The sequence below is a fragment of the Mustelus asterias genome, chromosome 1 (genome assembly GCF_964213995.1).
Source record: "Mustelus asterias chromosome 1, sMusAst1.hap1.1, whole genome shotgun sequence".
Taxonomy (NCBI): Eukaryota; Metazoa; Chordata; class Chondrichthyes; order Carcharhiniformes; family Triakidae; genus Mustelus; species Mustelus asterias.
The window spans coordinates 166,713,084-166,737,533 of NC_135801.1; the positions used below are offsets into that span (position 1 = coordinate 166,713,084).

The 24,450-nt window shown below is 45.3% G+C and overlaps 1 protein-coding gene across 1 annotated transcript in view; it reads left to right on the forward strand.

Moving 5' to 3' along the window:
* The window catches only part of smad7 (SMAD family member 7), a 42,124-nt gene extending 20,909 nt beyond the window's left edge, over positions 1–21,215 (forward strand). Inside the window, exon 4 of the mRNA XM_078222382.1 lies at positions 20,338–21,215. Coding sequence (XP_078078508.1) covers positions 20,338–20,876 — 539 coding nt within the window. The 3' untranslated portion in view covers positions 20,877–21,215. The remainder of the gene's footprint in view (positions 1–20,337) is intronic.
* The last annotated feature ends 3,235 nt before the right edge of the window (positions 21,216–24,450 follow it).

Genomic DNA, 24,450 nt, shown 5'->3' on the forward strand with positions numbered 1-24,450 from the left:
AAGTCTATGGGCTTTTGCGTAGCTCCCCCGCCCCGCTTCAAAGTGTTGACTTTGGCGGGGCTGAAAGATCCTGCCGGCAGGAAAAGGTACAAAATCCCACCCTTTGCCTTTTACATGTGGCCTAAATGAAGGGCGTTATATGTGACCTAAGCCAGTCTGACAGTAAACTTGGGTGGTTCAATTGCGAAAGATCAAAGGGCGGATCTCCCATTATTGAAATTGAGATGCCAAATGTTAACACCCGGGATAACGAAAGTTGCTTAAGTCCACAATCGAGAGACCCAAAATTTCCTAAAACCCAGAACGGTGTTATTGATTGTGCCACTAAGGTGAAAGGCCGTGGTGATGAGAGATACCTGATTAATATTTCTACTTGGATACCGGGTCAGTGTGTTGCCACACCATGGAGGGGAGGGTAAAGGGAGCATTTTGAGATCCGATTGCAGGCTTCCATATATACCCAGAGATATAACAAGACAGTTTGGGTAATCTGTAGCGCGGAGCAAAATACGAGTCTGAGCAGCCCGGGAGAAACCCTGGGCTAATGACGGCTCTGTGTTGTGACCGGTAGTCCTGGCTTGTAAACGGAGATGCTGAAAGAAGCCGGAAAGTGTGCGTGTAATAACCCATTCGCAACCTTTAATGTTATGGGGCATTCGACTGCATGTTCCCTTTAAGCAGTCACTGCAGGCACAGTTTGCTATCTTATTGTTTGTTCTGGTCATTGCTGCCAACTTGTCTGGGACTTGCCAAAGAAATACAGTAATCTTACAAAACATTTTTTTTTTTGTTGAAATGATTAACTCTGGTCCTGAGAGGGCATGTGTGCCCTTCTGGCTTCCTTGACCGCAGGCCCCTTGCCAAGTGGCAGAAAGGTCAGGAGAAGCATTAGACAAGGACATACTTCAGCATTGTGCTGAACGAGCATGCGAGAGGAGTCCTGTCGGTCGCTGCAGCAGTTGATAGGATGACCCCCTTGGCTTTGTGCCTTAGGTTGAGGCCATGATCACATGCAGAAGCTAACCTCTTGATTCAGGACTATTTGTGGCGGGGTAAGAGGACGCCAGAGGGTTCTTATCAGCTGCACGTCACAGTTGCCTTCCACCAAGAGGACATGGAATACCTGCTGGTGCCGTCTTGTACTGACCTTTTGCGCACTGCTGTGAAAAGGAGTGCTGAAACGTCGAGCTGACACTGGCATCACCCCGGAGTCGGGATTGAATGACCTGCAGGCACTAGCTTGGCTGCCTGCCTGCTGTCATAGAGATGTTTCCTCTTGCTTGTGTGTGTGTGTGTTCATGTGTACTTGTTTTCCTTCTGAGTCATTTAGCTCTCAGGTTATCCCTCATTCTTTTTTTTTCATGGCAGCTTGGCGTTCCTGCACTTACACCGAGGAAAAGGGAATGTGTATTTCTTTTTTTCCAAAAAAACCTCCCTTTTTACTACTGGCCTATTGAAGTATCAATCATCCAGACCCTTTAAAGTATCAATAATGGAAATGGCAAGCACTTGAAACTGCCATCTTGTGTAATTGAAGATTGTGCAATTGACAAGAGAGCCAGAAATGTCAAATCAAGCACACTTTTCCCTGGTGCTCAGGTGTTTCAGTACTCCAGTGGATGCCTCGGGGCTCAGCCAAGAATACATAATGAGACCCAAACCGGCCTGCAGCCTTAAAAGGCGTGCCTCAAAATTAGAAACACTGGCAATAGGGTCGGGAATCCCAGAGTCTAAACTAAGCCACCGTTTTCAGTCCTCCATGGTCTTCCTGAATCCAACCTATTGTGTTCAGCAGATTTTCTTGACTGGAGGCTAAGGGGAGACCTGATAAATGGTCCACAAAATTGAGAGGCATTGACGGGGTGGATAGTCAGAGGCTTTTTCCCAGGTTGGAAGTGTCAATTACAAGGGGGCACAGGTTCAAGGTGAGAGCGGGCAAGTTTATGGGATATGTGTGGGGGAAGGTTTTCATGTAGAGTAGTGGGTGCCTAGAAGGTGCTGCCAGAGGAAGTGGTGGAAGCAGGCACGTTAGCAACATTTAAGAGGCGTCTGGGTGGTTACATGAATAGGGAGGGAATAGAGGGATACGGGCCGAGTAAGAGCAGAAGGCTTTTTTTTAGTTTAGTTAGAGCATCAAGATGGGTGCAGGCTTTGGAGGGCCGAAGGGCCTGTCCCTGTGCTGTGCTTTTCTTTCTTTGAATTAAAGATGATTTCTGTTTCAAAACATGGCCTTTTCTGAGCAAAGTATTTAAGCCCCATTATATAATGTTATAGATGTGGTTGTTTTGTTGAAGAGGTCTGCTCACTGCTTTTGGTGGCAGTTTTAAGGCAATGTATATTGAGTGCATCACTCAAGATCTATGCTGTACAATATTAAAGCCTATTGACAAGTGTGAATTTTCCTGTGGTGCCAATACATTCAATAAACCTAGTTTCAACCCCATCAGTTATCACTTCCTATCAGCTCAAGAGGAGGTGTTGTCATAGCAACAAGTGCTGTCAGAAGATTCTTTGTCCAAACATGATGACAATCTTTTCAATCGCTAATTAGCAATTCTTTTAGCATAGGTTTTAATGACAACTTGATATCAAAATATAATGTTTTTTTTTAAAAACTGATTATTCCCTGCACCCATCAGTATGTTTCTCTGTTGCTTACATTATTGTTGGCTTGAATATAGTCTTTCTATCCTCATCTCTCTTTGTCAAGATGTGCTTACTCAGCTAGCTAGATCTCCAACCCCTCTCCTGTATGACTGTTCCTCGTGTACTCCTATCTAGACCGTGAATAGCTTGGCCGTGACAAAACCCAGAATCCGTGCATGCACTTCACAGCAGAGGTCATTCGACCTAACTTTTGACTCATGCCTATAATTTCCCACGCACGCTTGTTTGTTAAAATTTCTCTTCAGTTAATCATAGAATCCCTACAGTGCGGAAGGAGACCATTCGGCCCAAGGAGTCTGCACCAACTCTCCAAACAAGCATCTTACCCAGGTCCTATCCCCATAACCCCATGTACTTAACCCACTAATACCTCCAACCTACACATTTGGATGCTAAGAGGCAATTTAGCATGGCCAGTTCAACTAACCTGCCCATCTTTGGAATGTGGGAAGTGATGCACCATTGATACACGCAAAGACTAGAGGTTGCAGAACAACAGGCTTTTATTAACAAGAACACAAGCACTCCCAAACCGATGGCCAACTCGAACTGAGGCAAAGGGGCGGAGAGCAGCCACGTTTATACCCCGGGGAGGACGGAGCCCCGGACCAAGGCAGCAGGGGCGTGCCCAGGCACATCCCACACACAGACAGTGTTACAGTGGTTCACCACAGGAAGAAATTGGGAGCACCCAGAAGAAACCCACGCAGACACGGGAGAATATGCATACTCCACACACAGTAGCTCACGGCTGGAATTGAACACAGGTCCCTGGCGCTGTGAGGCGGCAGTGCTAACCATTTATGCCAGGGTGCCTTTAGCCACATTTCTGATTTTTTTTAATGTTATTTGTGTCCAAGTAGGCTTACATTAACACTACAGTGACGTTACTGTGAAAATCCCCTAGCCACCACACTCCGGTGCCTTTTCGGGTACATTGGCCATGTTAAGTTCTCCCTCAATGTATCTAACCAGCACTTCTTTCGGACTGTGGGAGGAAACTGGAGCACCCAGAGGAAACCCACGCAGACACGGGGAGAACGTGCAGACGCTGCACAGACAGTGACCCAAGCCAGGATTTGAACCCGGATCCCTGGCATAGTACGGCAGCAGTGCTAATCACTGTGCCACCGGACTGCCACCCTCCCAAAACTAGACTATGTGCAAGAAATTGGGTCGCCTCCGAAGAAATGGCGCCTTAACATTTGACAGGTTCCAAAGAATTGTTTTGATCTGCAGCTCCCGGCTGTTTGTACATGCGGGATGTAGCAGCCATTTTGTGTACCGTGAGGTCACGCAAACATCAGTGAGATTAATCGGTTGATGTGTTTTAACTGAGAAATGTGGTGAGGGCGCTGGAACACTGCAGTTTCCTTTCAACGTGTGATCGGAGCATTCGAGCAAGAAATCTGAGCTACAATATTTTTTTTAAAGGAAAATAAAATTGCAACCTTGCTGAGGCAGCACAGGTTTTATCCTCTTGCTCTATGTACACAGAACTGGGACTGACTAGAAACATTTTTAAGGCAGAATGGAAGAGAGGAAGACAGACAATGAAAGTACTGTGTTCTATTTATTTAATTTTTTCTCCTCCTCCTGATGGTAGGATGGTAACGTTTCTCTTTAATTTAAATACGGCCTTGATCATTACCCAGAGGGATGTGGTCGTCTGCTTCTTGTTTATGGATATTTCATTCCTTTCCCAGTTTCCTTCCCTGCTGTGCAGCCAAGGAAGCTTTTGGCTGAAGAGCTGGTTTTGATTTGCACTTGGGTTTGATCCCAGTCCTCTGGGCCTTGCGCACTGGGCTCCACCCAGTCTCATCAGCACGAACTAGGAAAAGGATTACACCTTTGCTTGGACCTCTTCCTCCTCCTCCTGTCCCCAAATAAATGTATTATTCTGCTAGAACGGGAAGTATGTTCTACTGAATTGACCCCCCCGCCTCCCGTCGTGATGTTTTATTGCTGAGGCCTAAGTGAAGGCCTACGGGTCCAGGACACCACTGCTGTTGAAAACAATAAAATCAGGAATGTGTGATTCGGTGAGGCCTAGCTTGGGTTTTAGAAGCCTGTCGCTTGTCGGAGGGTGGAAAAGGTGAGGGCGGGGGTCAGTGGTTTTGAAATCCTGAAAGGATGACAAAAGTGCATTCCGCAACATCTCAGTTACCTCTTACTGTTTTGTAATGTAGAAGTGATATTTTTGTAAATATTGCTAAGTCCCAGCCGCCTTCATGAGGAAGAACCATGGTCTTGATGTAAAATTGCGCAACTCGCCGCAACTCTGACTTATGATACACAAGTGTTACTCGCTCGTATCAAAGAACAAAAAGAACAGTTTTCCCCCATAATTAATGTTTTTCAAAAAGATCACAAGTTTTCAAAGTTGCACGTTCTGATGATTCATGATCAACTAAAGAGATAAAAAGGGAATTCTCCTATTCTTCATTCCAAACAGAATTTCTCATCCACACACATCGTAAAAAAGCTCCACCCACTATAGCCACCATTAATACAGAAGCAGCATAAAGCATGCACTTTGATTCCTTGGTTCACTCAACAACCCTCCCTTAGTAACAATATTATATATTTGGGGCGTTACATAGTGTAATGCTCCTCTCCTTAGAAAACAGAATATAATCTGATTTGCCATGAGTAATGGCACAGGATCTCTGCTAGTCTGGAGGTGGAAGCCCAGCGAGGTACGGGAGGAGGACCTTTTGAAACTATACACCAAAATCTATTTAGGCTTTGTGTATGACTCATTCTTTGATTATATATATCAGAGGCACCTCATTTGAAGCAAGTTTCCACTGTCCTATGGCTTTGTTACCTCGGTTGTATCTGTATGTAAATCAGGAGAGAAAGTTTGAAAGGAATGTGTTTCTCAGCAAACTAGAACAAGTTGAGTGATATGGAACAATGATGAAAGGTAACACGTTCTTGCCTGGAGTGCTTCTTGGAAGTTTGGACACGTTAGTTTTCAATAATTTATTAATTCCGGATGTCGCAGACAGCAAGTTGCTTTTAATTATTCTTTTTTCATTTGTCATTGAGCTGAAGTTGCAAATGACAGTAGGCGTGGGGAGAATTGGAGGGCAACTTGTCAAAAAACCGGCTTGGATACAGGCAAGCTGTAGCTCTTTGGGCAAAATGAACGATTAGTTTAAAGGAGGAAGTATCAATGCAGCAAGGAAAATCAATGACTTCTCAACTATAAGCTCATGAACGCTCGGGTGGTCAGGCAAGTGGCAGATCCAAGATGGTGGCATAAAGGGAGGGCAACATTTCCATTACCATGTCTTTGAATGCTTTTCAAATAATTCCTAATTAGGTTGCTATATTTTTGAACTAACTGTGAAACACCGAACAGGAATTCTGAGTTGCTCCTGCTCCGTCAGTGTAATGTTGGTGGGTGTTTGGCAAAGCAAAGGTTAATGTGGGACTGTATCACCCACATTGTGATATTGTGTCACCTGTTGGTGGACTATGCAGTGAGGCATCTGAGAGAGGTAGCTGTGATGGCACCTAGATACGGCGATACCTCGGAGATATGTATACAGTTGTATGTCAACAATAAACCCTTTATGTTCAGTCATACAAGCCTCTAGATCGCTTAATGAGACACCAAACAACTCTACTACGCAGAGGGGATGCCCCTCTCTCTCCCACTGCTTCCCCAGTTAGCTTCACAAGAGTTACTTTTTTGCTACTGGATTTTATTGGCTCCACCCAAGCTCTGGCACTGGTGAAGAACACCACCTTAACGTTACATTACCCTCCCCAGGCCAAATGTTTGACAGTTTGGTGTAAGCCATTAATGCAGCTCTCAGGAATACTGGCCCCACCCGACCCAAGATTAAAAACTATCTTTTATCTTTGGATTGCTGCCAGACAGCCTCGGGCCCTCTGAACTCAACATGCTCCTGGTGAAACTTCAAGTGCCAGCTTGGTGTCTGGGCATGTCGAAGAAATAGAGGCCAGAAATCCAAGAATATATCAACAACCACCAGTCCCCAGCTCCAAACCACCTTTTATATGCACATTAATGCACCGTCTGTTTATGTGCTCTGCCTCTGAGGAAAAGCCTTGGGGACCCTGGGCACCGTGTAAAGGCAGCAAAGACATGGCCAAGTGGATCTCTCTCCCCCTTTTCTCTGTCTGTTGTTCTTGGGGGGAGTCATGACAATTGGCCCCAAGGGTATGAGGCAGCATAAGAGTCGAGAGATGACCTTGCAGTACTGGATGCAGAAAGGGAATTGGCTGCTTCTCATATCCCTCTACTCCCTGTGATCGCAACTTGATCAGAGCAGGAGGTCAGCTTGACGTCACAGCTATGCTGACTCCAAATTAACTCACGGTCATGCGCACAGCTTGTTATTTGCGATATCTGTCGGGTTTTGTGCAAAAGTTTCAGTAATTAATTATTGAAAATATCTTGTAGCATCGTAATTTGACAAAGCCGCAGTAATGGGGCCTGTGCTGAGATTTCGGGGGTGTATTAATCTAAGCCAGTGGTTCAAAATGGCTGACGTTTTCACCAATCACAGAATGATGGGCCAAACTCTCTTTGGAAACTCATTTTCCAATCTCTGTCGCTTTTACTAGGTTCTAAATTAAAAAGACTGGCAATATTTCCCAACTCAATGCAAAATAGAAACTGGCAGGATGAAAAGTCAACTACCAATTCACTATGAACCTGTCTTGCGCTGCTGATACCAATGATCTTGCAAGGCCCAGTGATGGTTGGATAATTGGCAACAGTCTCAGCGCCTGTGCCCCATGTCCCTGTGACCAACAATGAGGATTCCTTCAAAAGGTGAGAGCGGTAGTGATGCAGTTCCAAGCAGCGAGGCCAATGACCATACATCACTGGGCTAAAATGTACTGTTGCAGGCAGATCCCTGAGCCTGCGCTTTGTTAGTGCGGGAAACCATTATCACTTTTGCTGTTCTGAAGACTTCAGTACTGCTTCACGCACTGACCTTGAACCTTTGCCTGGTGTTGTTTTAAGATATTACACTCAGCTTCTTGAACTTTTATCAATAGAGGTTTGCCTCACCAGGACTGCTGCCCTTCCCTTTTGTGAATTAATTTACCAGACGCTGTAATGAAAACACGTAGGTGGCTTTTCCTGACGGGTTTTGATTTTGTTGTTTGTCGCGGCCAATTTTAGGCAGGCTCCATACAGCAGTTTAATTTTTTTTTAAAAGAACATCTGACTACCATTGATAAACACAAGTGCTACCCAGTTATATAGTACTCGCCTCTATTCCTCGCTTGCACTCTCTCTCTCTTTTCAGGTTTCTTTGCCATTTCCTCAATTAGATTACATTGACATACTAACATCCTACAAGGCTGATGCTGTTCCGGTTTCAGACGAGCCAAAACACTCAGCCTGAGTCACGCATTGTGTTCCTCTAGTCTGCTGCTGGTTAAGGTTCTGGCGGGTGGGGCGCTGTTATTAATGTCATCGTTTACTTTGGGCTAATAGCTGGGAAACAGCTGGCATTTTGTCAAAAAAGACTGAACAAGGTCTCGGTGGGGAGGGGTTTTTATTTTGGAGATTTTCTTTCGCCCTACGTAGACTCCCAAGGTTGTCTACAGTGGCTTTAGACACATCACAAAATCTATCTTAGTCATAGAGGAGGGCGGGGAGGTGGGGGGTGTATAATCGCCGCATCCCCGACCAGGTATTCCAGACAGCAATGTCAAGGCGTGGGAAGCTATGGCAGCTGAAGACTTGTGTTAGAAGGCGGCGCACAAGTTAGGAACTTGTTGTGTGAGATGAAAGATTGGATAAGCTCAACCAGTTGACTTCAGATTTCAATCAGTTACACACATGCAAGCATGAGATACCATACCAGACTTGAATGGTCGTTTTTTTATCTTTGAAGTGTGGGTAGACAGGGTGTGTCTTGGGTATTTTCAGGCTTGGCTTAATGATGCCATCTAGGGTGGGGAGGGAGGGGACACTATAAACTGAGGAGTAGAGGACATAATTGGTGGTGTACTGATGTCACTGCTGTTTTACCATGACGCGGGCCTCTCTAACAGTGGAAACAAATCCATTTCCATAGCCCAACAATTTGCTAATCTGTGGCAGAGTTTGAATTGAGATTTTTAATCGAAAGGTAGTTGTTGTCATGCACCTTGTGCTGGATTTGATCAGACTGTCCCAGTTGGTGGGATCTGCGTTCAGCGCTCATTTGGACACCCTTGTCCTGGCAGGTTGCACAGAACGACCCAGTAGTGTTGGGGCAACATTGAAGATTGCCCTCCGGTGCATAACTTTGTGAAGCAAGTCCTTTCCGATGGAGCTTTGAGCAGCGGGAGCAGCAAGTTTGATAATTCACAGATCTGCAATGGGCTGTATTGGGCTTGCGTGGGGAGAGGAGATTTGAGTGGGTTGATCTAGTGGAGTCGTCTCACTTTGTCCGCCTCCTCGCATCTCTCCAGAAACTCACCAACTCGCCCTTTTCAACTTCACACTGCCCGACTCACTGGTAACTTCACAGCTTCGAATATAAAAATTCCGCTCGACTGCCCTTTCTGTGCTACAAAAAACAAATGAACACGTCGATCTCATTGCTGGTTGTATGACCTTGTGTGAAAGATTCCTTCTGCATTTACCTCCCAGAGAATGTAGACTGCAGCAAAAGAAAACAATCGGATGGGAAGCACTGTGAAATGTCCTCGGGGGGGATATCAGGAGTTGTCAGATTGAATGGAAGATCTTTCTTTCAGTTCTGGAGCTTTTTTAATTTTTAACTGATGTCCCTGGCATTTTGAACCCTTTTGCTATGGGGCGGGGGAGGGGAGGGAGGTGGTGACGAATCTGATGCTGAATAATGTCAAAAACATCTAGAAAGTCTCCTCGTTGTTTGAAATAACTTCCTGTTTGGTCCCACATTTCTAATTTTAATAAATTACATCCCCTGGCTTTTGAACCTTTGGGGAGTTGTGGAAATAATGATCAGAAAGCAGTGGAGGCTCCAGCTAGACTGAGGGGCTGTGCTTTCATCCTTCAGACTGACCTGCTGAGCCTCCAGTTCAGCCGCTGCAGCACAGACTAGTTGTCTGTTCTTAACCTCGCGGCCTGCTATTTGGGTGAGAATAGCTTTGGGAGAGTGTGTGTGTGAGGGGAGCGGTGGTGTTTAGGCGAGAGGGGGTGGGGGGTAGGCAGGGTGACTAGATTTATTTCCAAAGTAAAAGCTCCAGGATTAAAACTGCTTTTTTTAAAAAAAAAAGTGTGGGAGCCGTACCCTGGAAAAAAGCTGGCGGCGAGTGATCCGCACAACAATCTGCAGCCTCACTCTGCCAATGTGGTGCGTCAGGGAAGCAAAGCCGTGTGATCAGGAATTGGAATGATTTGATTATAAAGCCAGACAGAAGTAATCATTAACTTCTTCAGGCTGCTCTCTGTCTCCAGTCTGCCGGATGGTGTTGTTTTTCCCCTTCACATGCCACGGGGACTCGTAGTCTGTAGGTTGTTAGAAGTTGTAAAGTTGGCCAATGGTTGGAGGGATTAAAGGGGCAGGGAACGAGAGGGGGGGGGGGGGGGGGGGAAGGAGAGGAGAAAAGAGAAGGTACAGAATTTCACGGGATTTACAACCACAGCAGTTTTCAGTGAAGTGTAATTGTGTGTGTGACATTTTTAGACTCGTCTGCTTCAGCTATGATTAACAGCACACACAGGTACAGATTTTGTCTTGTGTGTTTACGGAACATTTTATGCCCCACTTGTGTTGTAGACTAGACTGGCATATAATTTATCGGGTAAAGTGCTTTTAATGGAATTATTGTTCACCGACCTATATACAGTCATTGTACCTGCATGCAAGTGCCATTTTCATACAACTGGCCTGTTGACATCAGTGAAACTCCCCTGTCAACTGAAATACATCATAGAAATCATAGAAACCCTACAGTACAGAAAGAGGCCATTTGGCCCATCGAGTCTGCACCGACCACAATCTCACCCAGGCCCTACCCCCATATCCCTACATATTTACCCACTAATCCCTCCAACCTACGCATCTCAGGACACTAAGGGCAATTTTTAGCATGGCCAATCAACCTAACCCGCACATCTTTGGACTTTGGACATCATCAGAAGCATGAGGTTTGGTCGTGAATGAGCAGAGAAATTCAGATTGTATTGTAGAATTGGGTCTCCCAATATAAAGGAGGAGGTTTTGCATTTGTATAGCACTTTTCAGGACACTGGAATAGCCTAGAGTACCTTGCAAGTATTTCTGAATGGCTGAGGCTGTGCGAAATGTGGTAGCCAATTTAGGCACAGCAAGCTCCCACAAACAACAAAGAGCTGATGGACAAATAATTGGTTTTGTTTTAGTGTTGTTAATTGAAGGGTAAATATTGGCCAGGGCACTGGGGGAGATACCACCCGCACCCCCAGCTCTTAGAAACATAGAAACACAGAAACTAGAAACAGGAGTAGGCCATTCGGCCCTTCAAGTCTGCTCTGCCATGCACCTTGATCATAGCTGACCATTGAATTCAATGTGCCTCAGGGGTCAGTGCTGGGACCACAACTTTTCACAATATACATTAGCGATTTGGAGGAAGGAACTGAAGGCACTGTTGCGAAGTTTGCAGATGAAAAAAAGATACGTAGAGGGACAGGTAGTATTGAGGAAGCAGGGGGGCTGCAGAAGGACTTGGACAGGTTAGGAGAGTGGGTAAAGCAGTGGCAGATGGAATACAATGTGGAAAAGTGTGAGGTTATGCACTTTGGAAGGAGAAATGGAAGCATAGATTATTTTCTAAATGGGAAATTGCTTAGGAAATCAGAAACACAAAGGGAGTTGGGAGTCATTGTTCAAGATTCTCTTAAGGTTAACGTGCAGGTTCAGTCGGTAGTTAGGAAGGCAAATGCAATGTTAGCATTCATATCAAGAGGGCTAGAATACAAGAACAGGGATGTATTTCTGAGGCTGTATAAGGCTCTGGTCAGACTCCATTTGGAGTATTGTGAACAGTTTTGGGCTCCATAAGATGTGCTGGCCTTGGAAAGGATCCAAAGGAGGTTGACAAGAATGATCCCTGGAATGAAGAGCTTGTCATATGAGGAACAGTTGAGGACTCTGGGTCTATGCTCGTTGGAGTTTAGAAGGATGAGGGGGAATCTTATTGAAACTTACAGGATACTGCAAGGCCTGGATAGAATGGACGTGGAGAGGATGTTTCCACTAGTAGGAAAAACTAGAACCAGAGGGCACAACTTCAGGCTAAAGGGACGATCCTTTAAAATAGAGATGAGGAGGAATTTCTTCAGCCAGAGAGTGGTGAATCTGAGGAACTCTTTGCCGCAGAAGGTTGTGGAGGCCAGTTCATTGAGTGTCTTTAAGACAGAGATAGATAGGTTCTTGACTAATAAGGGGATCAGGGGTAATGGGGAAAAGGCAGGAGAATGGGGATGAGAAAAATATCAGCCATGATTGAATGGCGGAGCAGACTCGATGGGCCGAGTGGCCTAATTCTGCTCCTATGTCTTATGGTCTTAATATACTGACCCCCCGCCCGACTCCCATATCCCTTTAGCCCCAAGAGCTATATCTAATTCCTTCTCGAAATCAGACAAAGCTTTGACCTCAACTACTTTCTATGATAGTGAATTCCACACATTCACTACCCTCTGGGTGAAGAAATTCCTCCTCGCCTCAGTTCTACAAGCTTTACCCCTTATCCTCAAACTATGACCCCTAGTTCTGGACTCCCCCACCATTAGGAACATTCTTTCTGAATCTACCCTGTCTAACCCTGTTAGAATTTAATAAGTTTCTATGAGATTCCCCTCTCGCTCTTCTAAATTCTGGTGAATATGATCCTAACTGACTTGGTCTCTCCTCCATATGACAGACCTGCCATCCCAGGAATCAGACTGGTGAACCTTCACTGTACTCCCTCTATATAGCAAGGACAGCCTTCCTCAGATAAGGACACTGAAAATGCTCCAGGTGTGGCCTCACCAACGTCCTATACCATTGCAGCAAAACATTCCTATCCCTTCTCGGATTGAAGCCCTCCTTCAGATTGTACCATGGAATCTCCCATGTCTGTCTAAAAGGGCAATCCAATTAAATGTCTTCTATAAAGCTGCACTGCTGCTGATTGGCCTCTCCGCTAGCCGAGACAGGCCTTTGATGGGTGCAATCTGAAGTGAATATTTAAAATTGTTACACGTGCAATGGATTGTAAAACATTGTGACAACACTAAGCGTACCAAGGCCCTTTCTGATGCCCCGTGAGTTGGCCAAGTACGCAATCTTGGAAAGGACAAAAGGCTGCCACCAAGCACACTAGCTCCAGACACACAATCCCATATAAGGAATAGTCCTGTCTACCAAAGGGTCTTGAACTGGTTACAGAGCGGGTGCTAATATAGTAGTTCAGTCAAAACCGGCAAGCACTAAATGATTGCATTCTCGGAGCTGAAATGATTACCAGTCTTTTCCTTTTCAGCGTGAATTCTCTTCGCTCCGTTTCAATGACCTCATCCACTTTTACGGAACTGAATAAAATTTGGCTGTCGAAGGTGTTTTTAAAAAAAAAAAAATCATACCTTGGTTATTTATTTTTTCATTGCCCCTCCCCCTTAATATTTTACATGCTTGGAACTTATCAATGGGTTCAGTCATCAAGTCTTGGCAGAAAGCTTTTTCTCATCTGCATGCTTGAATATGATTTTTAACAAAACATTTTTTAATAGGGGAAAAAGGTATTAAATATGTTTTTCTCCTGCGATTACGTCAAGCTGGGTAAGGATATTGCAGTCCTGTGTGAAGGCTTCGTTGCTGTATGATGGACAAAAGCACAACAGCTTGTTTTCTATTAGATTCTTTTCTCTAATGGTATCGGCTCCCATCCCCATCCCAACACACACATACTTTGGTTATAATATTTATAACAGATGAAGATGTATGTATACAAGACCATATCACATCTCGAGTGTTTTGCACTCTTGTGAACCACTTTGGGGTGCAATGGTAGTTGTGATGTTGGCATAATTAAAAATGAGCAAGCTTAAATTAACACTTTTTTTTTAAACAAATAAATCAATGTTAGAGTGAATCACAGAATCCTTACAGTGCAGAAGGAGGCCATTTGGCCCATGGAGCCTGCACCAACAACAATTCCACCCAGGCCCTATCCCCATAACTCTACCCTGCTAATCCCCTGACACGAAAGGGACAATCAACCTAACCCACGCATCTTTGGAGTGTGGGAGGAAACCCATGCAGACACGGGGAGAACATGCAAACTCCACGCAGACAGTGACCCGGGGCCAGACTTGAACCCCGGTTCCTGGCGCAGAGAGGCAGCAGTGCTAACCAGTGTGCCACCCTTGAGAGTGCTGAATAAACTCAGCCGGTCTGGCAGTATCTGTGGGGAGAGAAACAGAGTTAATGTTTTGAGTTCATTGACCCCTTCTACAGAACATCAAGTCAAAGGGAAGGGTCAGTGGACTCGATGTTAACTTGTGTTTCTCTCTCCACAGATGCTGTCAGACCCGCTCAGTTAATCCAGCATTTTCTGTTTCTGTTTCAGATTTCCAGCATCTGCAGTATTTTGCTTTTAAATAAATTAATTAGCCTTTCCCATAAACCTGCCGTGAAAACAGCAGTGGTGCATCCAGCCAGCCCGTCTAACCACCTTTGCCATTTTATTGGCAATGGCAGTGCTTTATAGAAATACTTAATCCCAACCTCCCGCCCTGTCTCAATTGGCACTTGTCGTCTGGTATTTCAGTGAAGGCATTAACCCACTTCGAATAAATAGGTTATTGCCTGCTTTAACGTAAGAGTTTTATTCAATTGGAGTGTTCATAGGCTAATATCAGCAACAATAATTTCTAGGTTCGTATGCTTAATAGGAATGTATCTGTTAATCCGTTAGTTCTCAAGCGCAATGGAACACCTTGCCAAAGAAGCTGAAGGTATTTGTCTGAGAGCCTTTTATGTAACAGGGCTAGGTTAATACCATGATAGTACTGACAGCTGCAGACAAATACTTACCCTGTATCATTGAATGCAAGAGTTAAAGGAAATATGTTTGAAGTACGTACACCTTGTTTTCCCCTTTACCTGGTTCCTCCCTTGCCTACTTTCAGTTGGTGCAGACTCCTGCCGGGGGTATTGGCAGTGCCCTGATACCATGCCATCAAGGGGCCTTTGCCCAAGCTGTAAACGTTTAAACATTGAGTGATTCACTCGACCATTGGGTGCATCACAGCATTGCCTGATCGTGCTTTTACATTCTGCCTCTCTCACACGCCCTCGTGCGCTCTCCCCCTCGCTATCTGGGTGGGATTTTCCTTACCCCTGCCGTGTGTTTTGTGGCATGGCCCATCATTGGCCCCCTCTCTCTCTCTCTGTCTAGTACACACACTGACTGGAATTCTCTGGCCTTCCATCAGTGGATTTCTCGGCAGTGAGGGGTGTTCACTAGCGGCGGAATCATCTGGTGCTGTCGATGGGAATTCCCATTGTAGCCACCCCATGTTATCAGGAAACCCGGGGCAGGGCCGCGCTGCTGGGGGGGACCAGAGAATCCACCCCTGGTGAACAGCTGGAGAATTCTGGCCTCTTTCCCTCTGCTGGACGGTGACACTGAGGAGCATGAGAGACTTTATTTTTTTTTGTCACTGATGTCTCACTGTCGGTTTCTCTCAGATAAGTAGGCGGCATAATTGTCATGTTCACACACTTTGAAATTATTTTGCCAAAGTATATTTGCGTGAAAATTTATGGATGGCCTGTTCACTAAATTTATACCTAACTCTTTAATTGCATAAAATAATTATCAGTATGTACTGTATAATATAAAAATAAGGGACAAGAAGGCTCCTAAGACAATTACACTCTGTCTGGAAATAAATTGTCTTAAACTGTAAATCCCCCGCCCTCCCTTTAAGGGTTTAACTTATTTGAGTGAAGTGTGTGCAGCAGTTGCCCCGCGGACAGAGTTGCACTCTGTAATTTGCATGACTGATGAGGAGCATACGCCTATGGAGAAAGAATGTCAGCAGGAAGCAGTAATCAGCTGTCTGTCTCATTCACTGGAGACAGCCTCTTGTAGACAAAAGGAGCAGTGCTCTCTCTGCCTTGTTTTATTGTTCAGGCCCCAACTACTGCAATGAATGGGAGGGCTCCGGCAGGCAGCTTAAGCCTTTGTGTGGTCCATCTCTTTTATTGACGGCGCATTTACAAACTGCAAGCAACTCACCCCCACCCCCCCCGGCTTTATGAGTAACCTCATACATAATCGGGTCCCACTGAAGTGGGTCAGAGTCAACAGAAATAATATATCCTGCCTTTTAAGATTTTAAGCCTGCTGTTATCTGGGCTTTCGGCATTGCAAAGCAATCTTGTGTCTGCACCTTCCTCTCCTGCCCTTAGGGCTTCTATTTTGAGAGGCCATATGGAGTTCCCTGCTTTGCCCTTGTGGGAGAGAGCTACCTTTCAGAGCATCTTCTCAGACCAGGAATGTGCTTGTTTCACACCTCCCCGGGACCCACTTACTGACCTTTATTGTGGCAGTCCAGAGGTGGCACAGATGCAGTGTTACTCACAGCTGGGGCCTCTTGGCTGCAAGGTCGGCACCACTGGCCAGTCGGCAAGCTTCACCGGCCCAACCACCTCGATAGTTAATTACCCCACACAGTCTTTGATAAAATGTACTCCTCAGACTCTGATAATTCACCCAAATAGACAAGGCCTCGTTCATCTAACTCACTAGCACCTACACACTCGCACCATTCTGGCAAAGCTGCTGATATACACTGAGGCTCACAGAATCCCTACAGTGCAGAAGAGGCTATCTGGGGAGAATGTGCAAACTCCACACAGTCGCCTGAGGCCGGAATTGAACCCGGGCCCCTGGAGCTGTGAGGCAGCAGTACTAAAGCACTGTGCCACAACTTGCCCTGGCCATTGTGTGTGTTTCAATCTAAACAGTGGAGGCTCTGCTCCCATAGTAGGGTGCCAACCCACAGCCATTCCTATTCCAACCAGGGAGCGTGGCTGAGAGGGTCTCACTGGATTGGGGTTAAAAACCTTGATGTGGAGAACGGAAACGAATAAAAGTGGGCCCAGTTACTGGCCGGGACTAACTCCGGATTTAGGCCTGGCTGGTGCTTGTGGCCTTTTAGGCTCAGAGCCTCCCTCTGAGTGAGAATTTAAACAGTAATTATTTGGCACCTTCCTGCTCTTAAAAATGTATGCTCAAGAGTTGAAAGCTCAGACGCTCGAGTGACTGGTTTGCGCGCTTTGCCACTTTAAGGACTCGAGCGACGGGGCTCAGTTGATCCGGGACGAGTAAATAATGGAATCTGTGAGCCCTCTCCACGGACGTCCCCTGAAAATTGTTGGGCGGCTGGCCTGGCTTGTGAAAGATGAAAAGAGAACAGTCGCGGGCAATCGGGGGTTTTCTTTGGCACGGCGGGTGGTTACAGTCAGGTCTCGGGAGTGGAATAAAAGTTCCTGGTGTTTGTTAAGATTATATTTGTCCTTGTCTTTTCTCTCTCGTTTCATTTTGGAGATGAATGTATTCCCATTTTACATGCGGAGGGGCAACGGTGAGGACAGCGGGGAGGGGGGGGTGGGGTAGAAGAGGCCCATTGAACACGTTTCTGTTTGATTCTAGCGAATGTTTTATAGAGTGTTTTTGAAGGGGATTTTTCGAGTAACTTGACACAGGCTCTTTCTTCTTTTTTCCCTTTTCCTGCTCCTTGTTCGCTGCCAGTATTTTGGTTGGATGCAGTTGAGCTGGAGAGGGTTACGAGGGGCACTGTAAAGGGGGGGGGGGAGGAATGAAGGGAGTGGCTGAGATGGGGGAGGGGTGACAGGGTACACTTTACAAGAGGGCCAGGCAACACTTCCTCATTCTAGCTTCGAGCAATGTGAGTGAGCCAACAGCCTAGGTTTCTAACTAGCTGCTGCTGTTAGGACGGAGCCAGATAAATGCACAACGTGTCAGAGAGAGAGACACACACACACATCATTTAGAGACAGCGCTGTGGGCTGTCGCATTGACCAAAGATACAGAAGAAAAACTTTTTTGAGTCATGACTGTAAATAAACCAGGCTTTCATAAAACATTTATATCTGTGTGTCTGCACTGTTATGACGTTAATAACTTGGACTGCATTTTGGTTAGCTCAAGGGGTGTTACTGCCTCTGCAGTGGTGAACTTTCTGTCAGGCCCAAGTCTCACTGTGCAGCCAACTCATAAACTGGAATGCAATGGTAATTCGAAACAACAACAAAATCCAGGCTGCTTTTGTAGAGTAGAAGTGGGACTGCACACCCACCCTGCTCCCTAGTTTAAAATCGGCATGTACACGCCACTATCTAACAGAATCACATCTCACTCTCTGGTGTTGGGATTGCTTTGCTGGGTCTTGCTTGGGGGTGATAAAGCGACTTAGCCAGCCAGTAGCCAGGTACACAGGGCCCAGTTGTGTTTATGCTGCCGTTTGTGTGAGCTGCCAGACAAGAAACCACGTGCTGGACGTTTGGACCTTGCTGGGGGTGGGAATGGAGGCAGATGGGCTCTGAAAATGCAGGGGCTGGATGGCCCTCGCGTCACCCTTGTATGAAACTTGGGAAAGGCTGAGTGGGAGGGATATAACTTTGGATCTTTAGTATCATACACTTCTGGGGGGTTTTTTTGCACGTCTTTCCCATTTCTGTATTCGTGTGTGTGTCTCAATGTTGTGTATGTGTCAGTGTGGCTGTCTGGTTCTGTGTCACTGTGACTGGCTCTGGTTCACTGTCAGTGTGGCTGTCTGGTTCAGTGTCACTGTGACTGGCTCTGGTTCACTGTCAGTGTGGCTGTCTGGTTCAGTGTCTGTGGGGCTGTCTGGTTCCGTGTCAGTGTCTGTGTGGCTGTGCTATTGTCTCTGGACTGGATTTTATGCTCCCATTGTTGGGTTGGAGAAAGCAGGGGGGGTGGAACCTCCTGTAGGCCCCCCAGGGCCCAGTGGAGGCATCTTTCCCACCCAGCCTCTTGGACCCACACCCTCACTGAGACTCCCTGAACCCAGATTTGCCTGCGATGCTCCATGTTGCTGCAACGTATCTCTCTTGCTCTCTGTGTCTAGACATGTGCATCTTTGTATTGCTGCCTGTATTTAGCGTGTGTGGTTCTGTGTTGCTGTCTGTGTGTCTATATTTCAGTGCTTTTTCCCTTGTTATACAAGTACATGCTGGTACAGATTAGTACATTCATACATCAGTGATGACAGTAACCTAACCACATCTATTAAAAGCAAACACCATTCGATTGACAAGGCCACTGGTTAATAGGACATTTTCACAGTGCAGATTTAGACATCCGAATATACAGAGCAGCCATCCACATAAGCAGGTTACATATGGATATGGTATGTGTATAACTAAGTTGAAAGATCTGCGGGTGGCACAGCTGCCTCACAGCACCAGGGACCCGGGTTCAATTCCGGCCTCGGGTCACTGTCTGTGTGGAGTTTGCACCTTCTCTCTGTGTCTGCGTGGGTTTCCTCCGGGTGCTCCGGTTTCCTCCCACAGTCCAAAGATGTGCGGGTTAGGTTGATTGGTCATGCTAAATTAACCCTAGTGTCGGGATTAGCTGGGTAAATGAGGGTTTGCGGGAATAGGGGCTAGGTGGGATTGTGGTCGGTGAAGACTCGACGGGCTGAATGGCCTCCTCCTGCACTGTAGAATTCTATGATTCTATCCTGGCACATATAAAAGATTTTTTCTGCATTAATGTCTGTGCTGTTCACAACATTCCAATGAGCACAACAATGAGTTTGTAAAATCTTTCTGGAAGGAACAAGCAGCAGTGATCCTTAATTAGCAACTCTGCCCACCCAAAATTAGCCCGAGGATTGAGCATTTGGGGATATCTGACTCTCGGTACTAATGCTTAGAAGTGGCAAGTTATGTTGTAGCTGTATAAAACTTTAGTTAGGCCGCATTTGGAATATTGTGTGCAGTTCTGGCCACCACACTACTGAAGGACGTGGAAGCTTTGGAGAGAATGCAAAGAATGTTCATTAGGATGTTGCCTGTTCCCAAGGGTGTTGGCAGTGAGTAGAGGTTGGATAAACTCTGTTTTCACTGAAAAGACGGAGGCTGAGGGGAGGCATGATAGAGGTCTACAACATCATGAGAGATATAGACAGGGTGAATAGTCAAAGTCTTTTTTCCCAGGGTAGAACGGTCAGTTATTAGAGGGCACAGGTTTAAGAGAGATGTGGGGAAAGTTTTTCACACAAGGGTGCCTGGAATGTTCTCCAGTGGAGGCGGTGGAAGCAGCACATTCGCAACGTTCAAAAGGTGTGTCATAGGCACATGAACAGAGGCATAGAAACCACGTATTGGCAGAGGCTTGGTGGGTCGATGGGCCTGTTCTGAGCTGTATTGTTCATCGCTCTTTGTGCCACTGGTATGGGAGGAGATCAAAATATTGAAAGAAAGATGTGCAAAAAGCCAGGACATTTTAAAGTCCTTATTTTTGAATTGCAGCCACTGTGGTAATTTAAGGAATATATCCCGAGGGTATATTGATATCAATGTACTTGAATGATGGCGGAAAATAATCAGCAAATTCTTCTATCCTGGTTACTAGGCTAAAGATCTGGTTTTTTTTTTCCTGCCACAGATTCCCGAATAAGTCAGGAGCTGGGAAGTCGGTCACACTGGTGTGTTGTTGCATACTGGGAGGAGCGGACCCGAGTTGGGCGCCTGTACACTGTCCAAGAACCCTCCCTCGATATCTTCTATGATCTACCTCACGGGAACGGATTCTGCCTGGGACAGTTAAACTCGGACAACAAGAGCCAGCTGGTGACCAAAGTCCGGAGCAAAATCGGCTACGGCATCCAGCTGAGCAAAGAGCCGGATGGGGTGTGGGTCTACAACCGCAGCAACTACCCAATTTTCATCAAGTCTGTCACACTGGACAATCCAGATTCCAGGACGTTACTGGTTCACAAAGTGTTCCCGGGCTATTCCATCAAGGCTTTCGACTATGAGAAGTCTTATACCTTGCAGAGACCCAACGACCACGATTTCACACACGAGCCGTGGTCTGGATTCAGTGTCCAAATTAGTTTTGTAAAAGGCTGGGGCCAATGCTACACGAGACAATTCATCACCAGCTGCCCTTGTTGGCTGGAAGTGTTCCTCAATAACCGATAAGAGTGGGTTTGTTAACGGACTCCGATTCAGCAGAGACGCTTTCAATGAAAAGTAATGAGATTTAATAAAAGAAAGTGTATTTTATGTTATATATAAATATATTATATTACTTGTAAATATGAAGACATTTTATAGCATTATTTATGTATTGTGCAATGTGTAAACCAGACAAATAAAAGATGCACTTTGCTTAATATAAATGCAAATAAGATGAAAAAAACGCCAAAATTTAAATAACACAAAATTGGTGTTCTTATGGGTGCTGAAACCAAGAAGAATGTGTTTTTTTTAAATAGAGGAGTTTATGGTCAAGTGGAAATAAAATTGTACACCTGATTTAAACCAAACGCTTGATGTGTCTGTGGCAGGTGAAGCAATGCAAGCAGAAGGTTTCCTTCGTTCAGTGAGTTTACAATTTCAATATTCGGAGCACAAGAGGAAAATTCCCCCTCTGGTGTCAATTAAACTCATTTGCGCCCTTTTGACTGGGGACCGACCTGGGGTTACAACACATCTTTTTACCTGCTTTAAATAGTTTTTAGTTTAATTAAATCTCTCTTGAAAATTAGTGGCTTTTCTTCAAATTTTCTCCCTCTCTTGAAAGCTGTGGCTTGTGGAGGTTGCAACTCCTGTCTGCTGATGGGCCCTTCAGCACCTCATCCAAGTGATGACTTTCCATGTGTCTGCCCAGACTGAGTGTTGGCTTGTATTGAGCTATCACGCCTTGTATCACAGCCCAATTGTCACCCCAGCATTCCACACATATCTGTGTGGAGTTTGCATTTAACCCCCCATTGAGGGCCACCAGATAGGAATGAGGAACAAGGAGTCTGGATAATTGATCCTTTTCTTATCTCTGGGGTGCCGAGATCATTTGTACTGTACTGCCTCCTGCCGTGATCCGTCTCAACGTATTGCCCTGGTCTGTGGGGTTCAGCACTGAATCAAATCCACTGACCAACCAGAGCAACACCAACATTAGTCTTTTAACCAGGAGGTGCACATGAACAGCACTGCTTGGATCACCCTTCTAATTTCTCTCTAACATGTAGCATTTGACATTTTTGTCGTCTCGGTTACTAGTTGCAGGGGAGAAATGACAGTGTATACAAAATCACATTTACTGTTACGCTGATGCAGGAGGTATCTGAAGTAGTCTCGATTCTAAGACAACTCAAATCTGTGCCTAGTGTTAGCTGCCGTGCAGTGTGATTAAAAATTGACACCTCAGTGGCCTTTTCCCAATGAGTTGGAGAGGGAATATTTAGTACTGGAATCATAGAATCCTTACTGTGTAGAAAGAGGCCATTTGGCCCATCGAGCCTGCACCGACTAACAATCCGACCCAGGCCCTATCCCTGTAACCCCACATATTTACCCTGCTAAATCCCCTGACACTAAGGGGCAATTTAGCATAGCCAGTCAACCTAACCCGCATATCTTGGGACTGTGGGAGAAAACGGGACCACCTGGAGGAAACCCACACAGACATAGGGAGAATATGCAAACTCCACACAGATAGTGACCCATGCCAGGAATTGAACCCGGGTCCCTGTCACTGAGGCAGCAGTGCTAACTGCTGTGCTATAATTTGGTTCACTATGCAACATCGCCTTTTGGAATTGCATATCTGTGGATAGTGGGTAAGGACAAGAAAAAATGGGGCTTAATCAGACTGTTGGCCATGCACAGTTACCACTGCAATGATTTCCATCTACGTAGTTTTTTTTCCTACTGGTATGACTGAAGAGATACACACGTAAGGAGCATGCTGATAGCGCACAACATTGACTGAGAGTCATGCACTCCTGCATCCAATCAAAGTGTAAATATTTGGTGTAAGCATTTGAAATTGATGACAGTTCTATAAACGAATGATTAAGCATTTTCTACAACATATAAAGCATTTGGCTTATATCAAATATATTCAATCTTATTCAAGGGTCATATTTAGTGAACATGCCCAATTTCAATCTTGCGACCCACTGGGATGCAGGAGATACAAAAGTCAGGTCACGTACCAACCGACTCGAGAACAGCTTTATCCCTGCTGTCATCAGATTTTTGAATGGGCGTACTATATATTAAATTGATCTTTCTCCACACCCTATCTGTGGCTGTAGCACTATATTCTGCACCCTCTCCTCCCCTATGTACTCTATGAATGGTACGTTTTGTCTGCACAGCGCACAAGAAACAATACTTTTCACTGCATCCCAATACATGTGACAATAACAAATCAAATCAAAAGGGAGGGCCACTCACTAGCCTAGGTTGCCCATCACTGCTCTTGATTGGTATTCCTGCTATTCTAAAGCCTTTTGACACCCACTATCAAGGCTCACCCATGAATACTTTCCCCTTGCACGATGTAGGAGAGAGTCACTACTTGCTGTGATACTGAACACACAATAGGGGAGAGAGAGAAAACGGCTGGAGTGAAAACACTGGATGAGTTTGATTTGGATTTCTCAGCCCAAGCAGGTAATTTAATAATTACCTAAAGCACAGCTGAAAGCAGCCTGCACAGCGAACCCTGGGGCCTTGTCCTGATTTGAAAGGAATTTGAACTCCACGGCATTGAAAGTACTGATACAGCTTTGAGCTAAGTGTAAATATGTTTGACCGAGACTTATTTGGAGCTGTTCTTAATTAGAGTTAGAAATTCATCCAGTTTGCTTTTCAGGTTTTCCAAAGTTTATTAGGAAATAACCATGGTTACGGGGCCTACCATGGTGATTAGGCCAAAAGCAGCCTGCAGTGATTACATTATTTTTCCTGCACTTATTCCAATACTGTAGAAATTGCTTTTTAATCTTACTTCAGACAAGGAGGATTGAGATCACTTATTGTTTGGCATTTGGATGTGCTGGGCACAGCAATTCCATTGTCCCTATTAAAATTAGTCACATCAGTTACCGATCAAGCAATGAATGCATTAGAAAAGATGGAAAAAAATTAAATAAATGTAAATATTTGAAGGATGGGTGGTACATTCACTTGGGATAAAGCTTTTTGAATACTCTCCAAATCAGCAGGTTAAAAGTCCACTCAATTGACGTAAGAGACCTAAATTGCAAGAGGAATGGAAAATAAAATAGGAAAGTGTTAGTGTGACTGTATAGGATCTTGGTGAAAGCAGGGACAGAATTTCCTCGGAAATCGGGCAAGACTGATGTCGGGCAGGGAAAGTTGCGTTGAAGTCACCAATACCAATGGTGGCTTTCTCCACCGTTTTGTCCCATATAAAATGCCAGATCCCACAAAGTAACACCGACAGCATGACCTCTGATTTGCCTGTCCCTGAGTTCACCTGAAACTTGCACCCACTCCCAGGGGGCAGTGCCCAGGCATTTTGATTTGATTTATTATTGTCACATGCATTAACATACAGTGAAAAGTATTGTTTCTTGCGCGCTAAACAGACAAAGCATACCGTTCATAGAGAAGGAAAGGAGAGAGTGCAGAATATAGTGTTACAGTCATAGCTAGGGTGCAGAGAAAGATCAACTTAGTGCAAGGTAAGTCCGTTCAAAAGTCTGACAGCAGCAGGGAAGAAGCTTTTTCTTGAGTT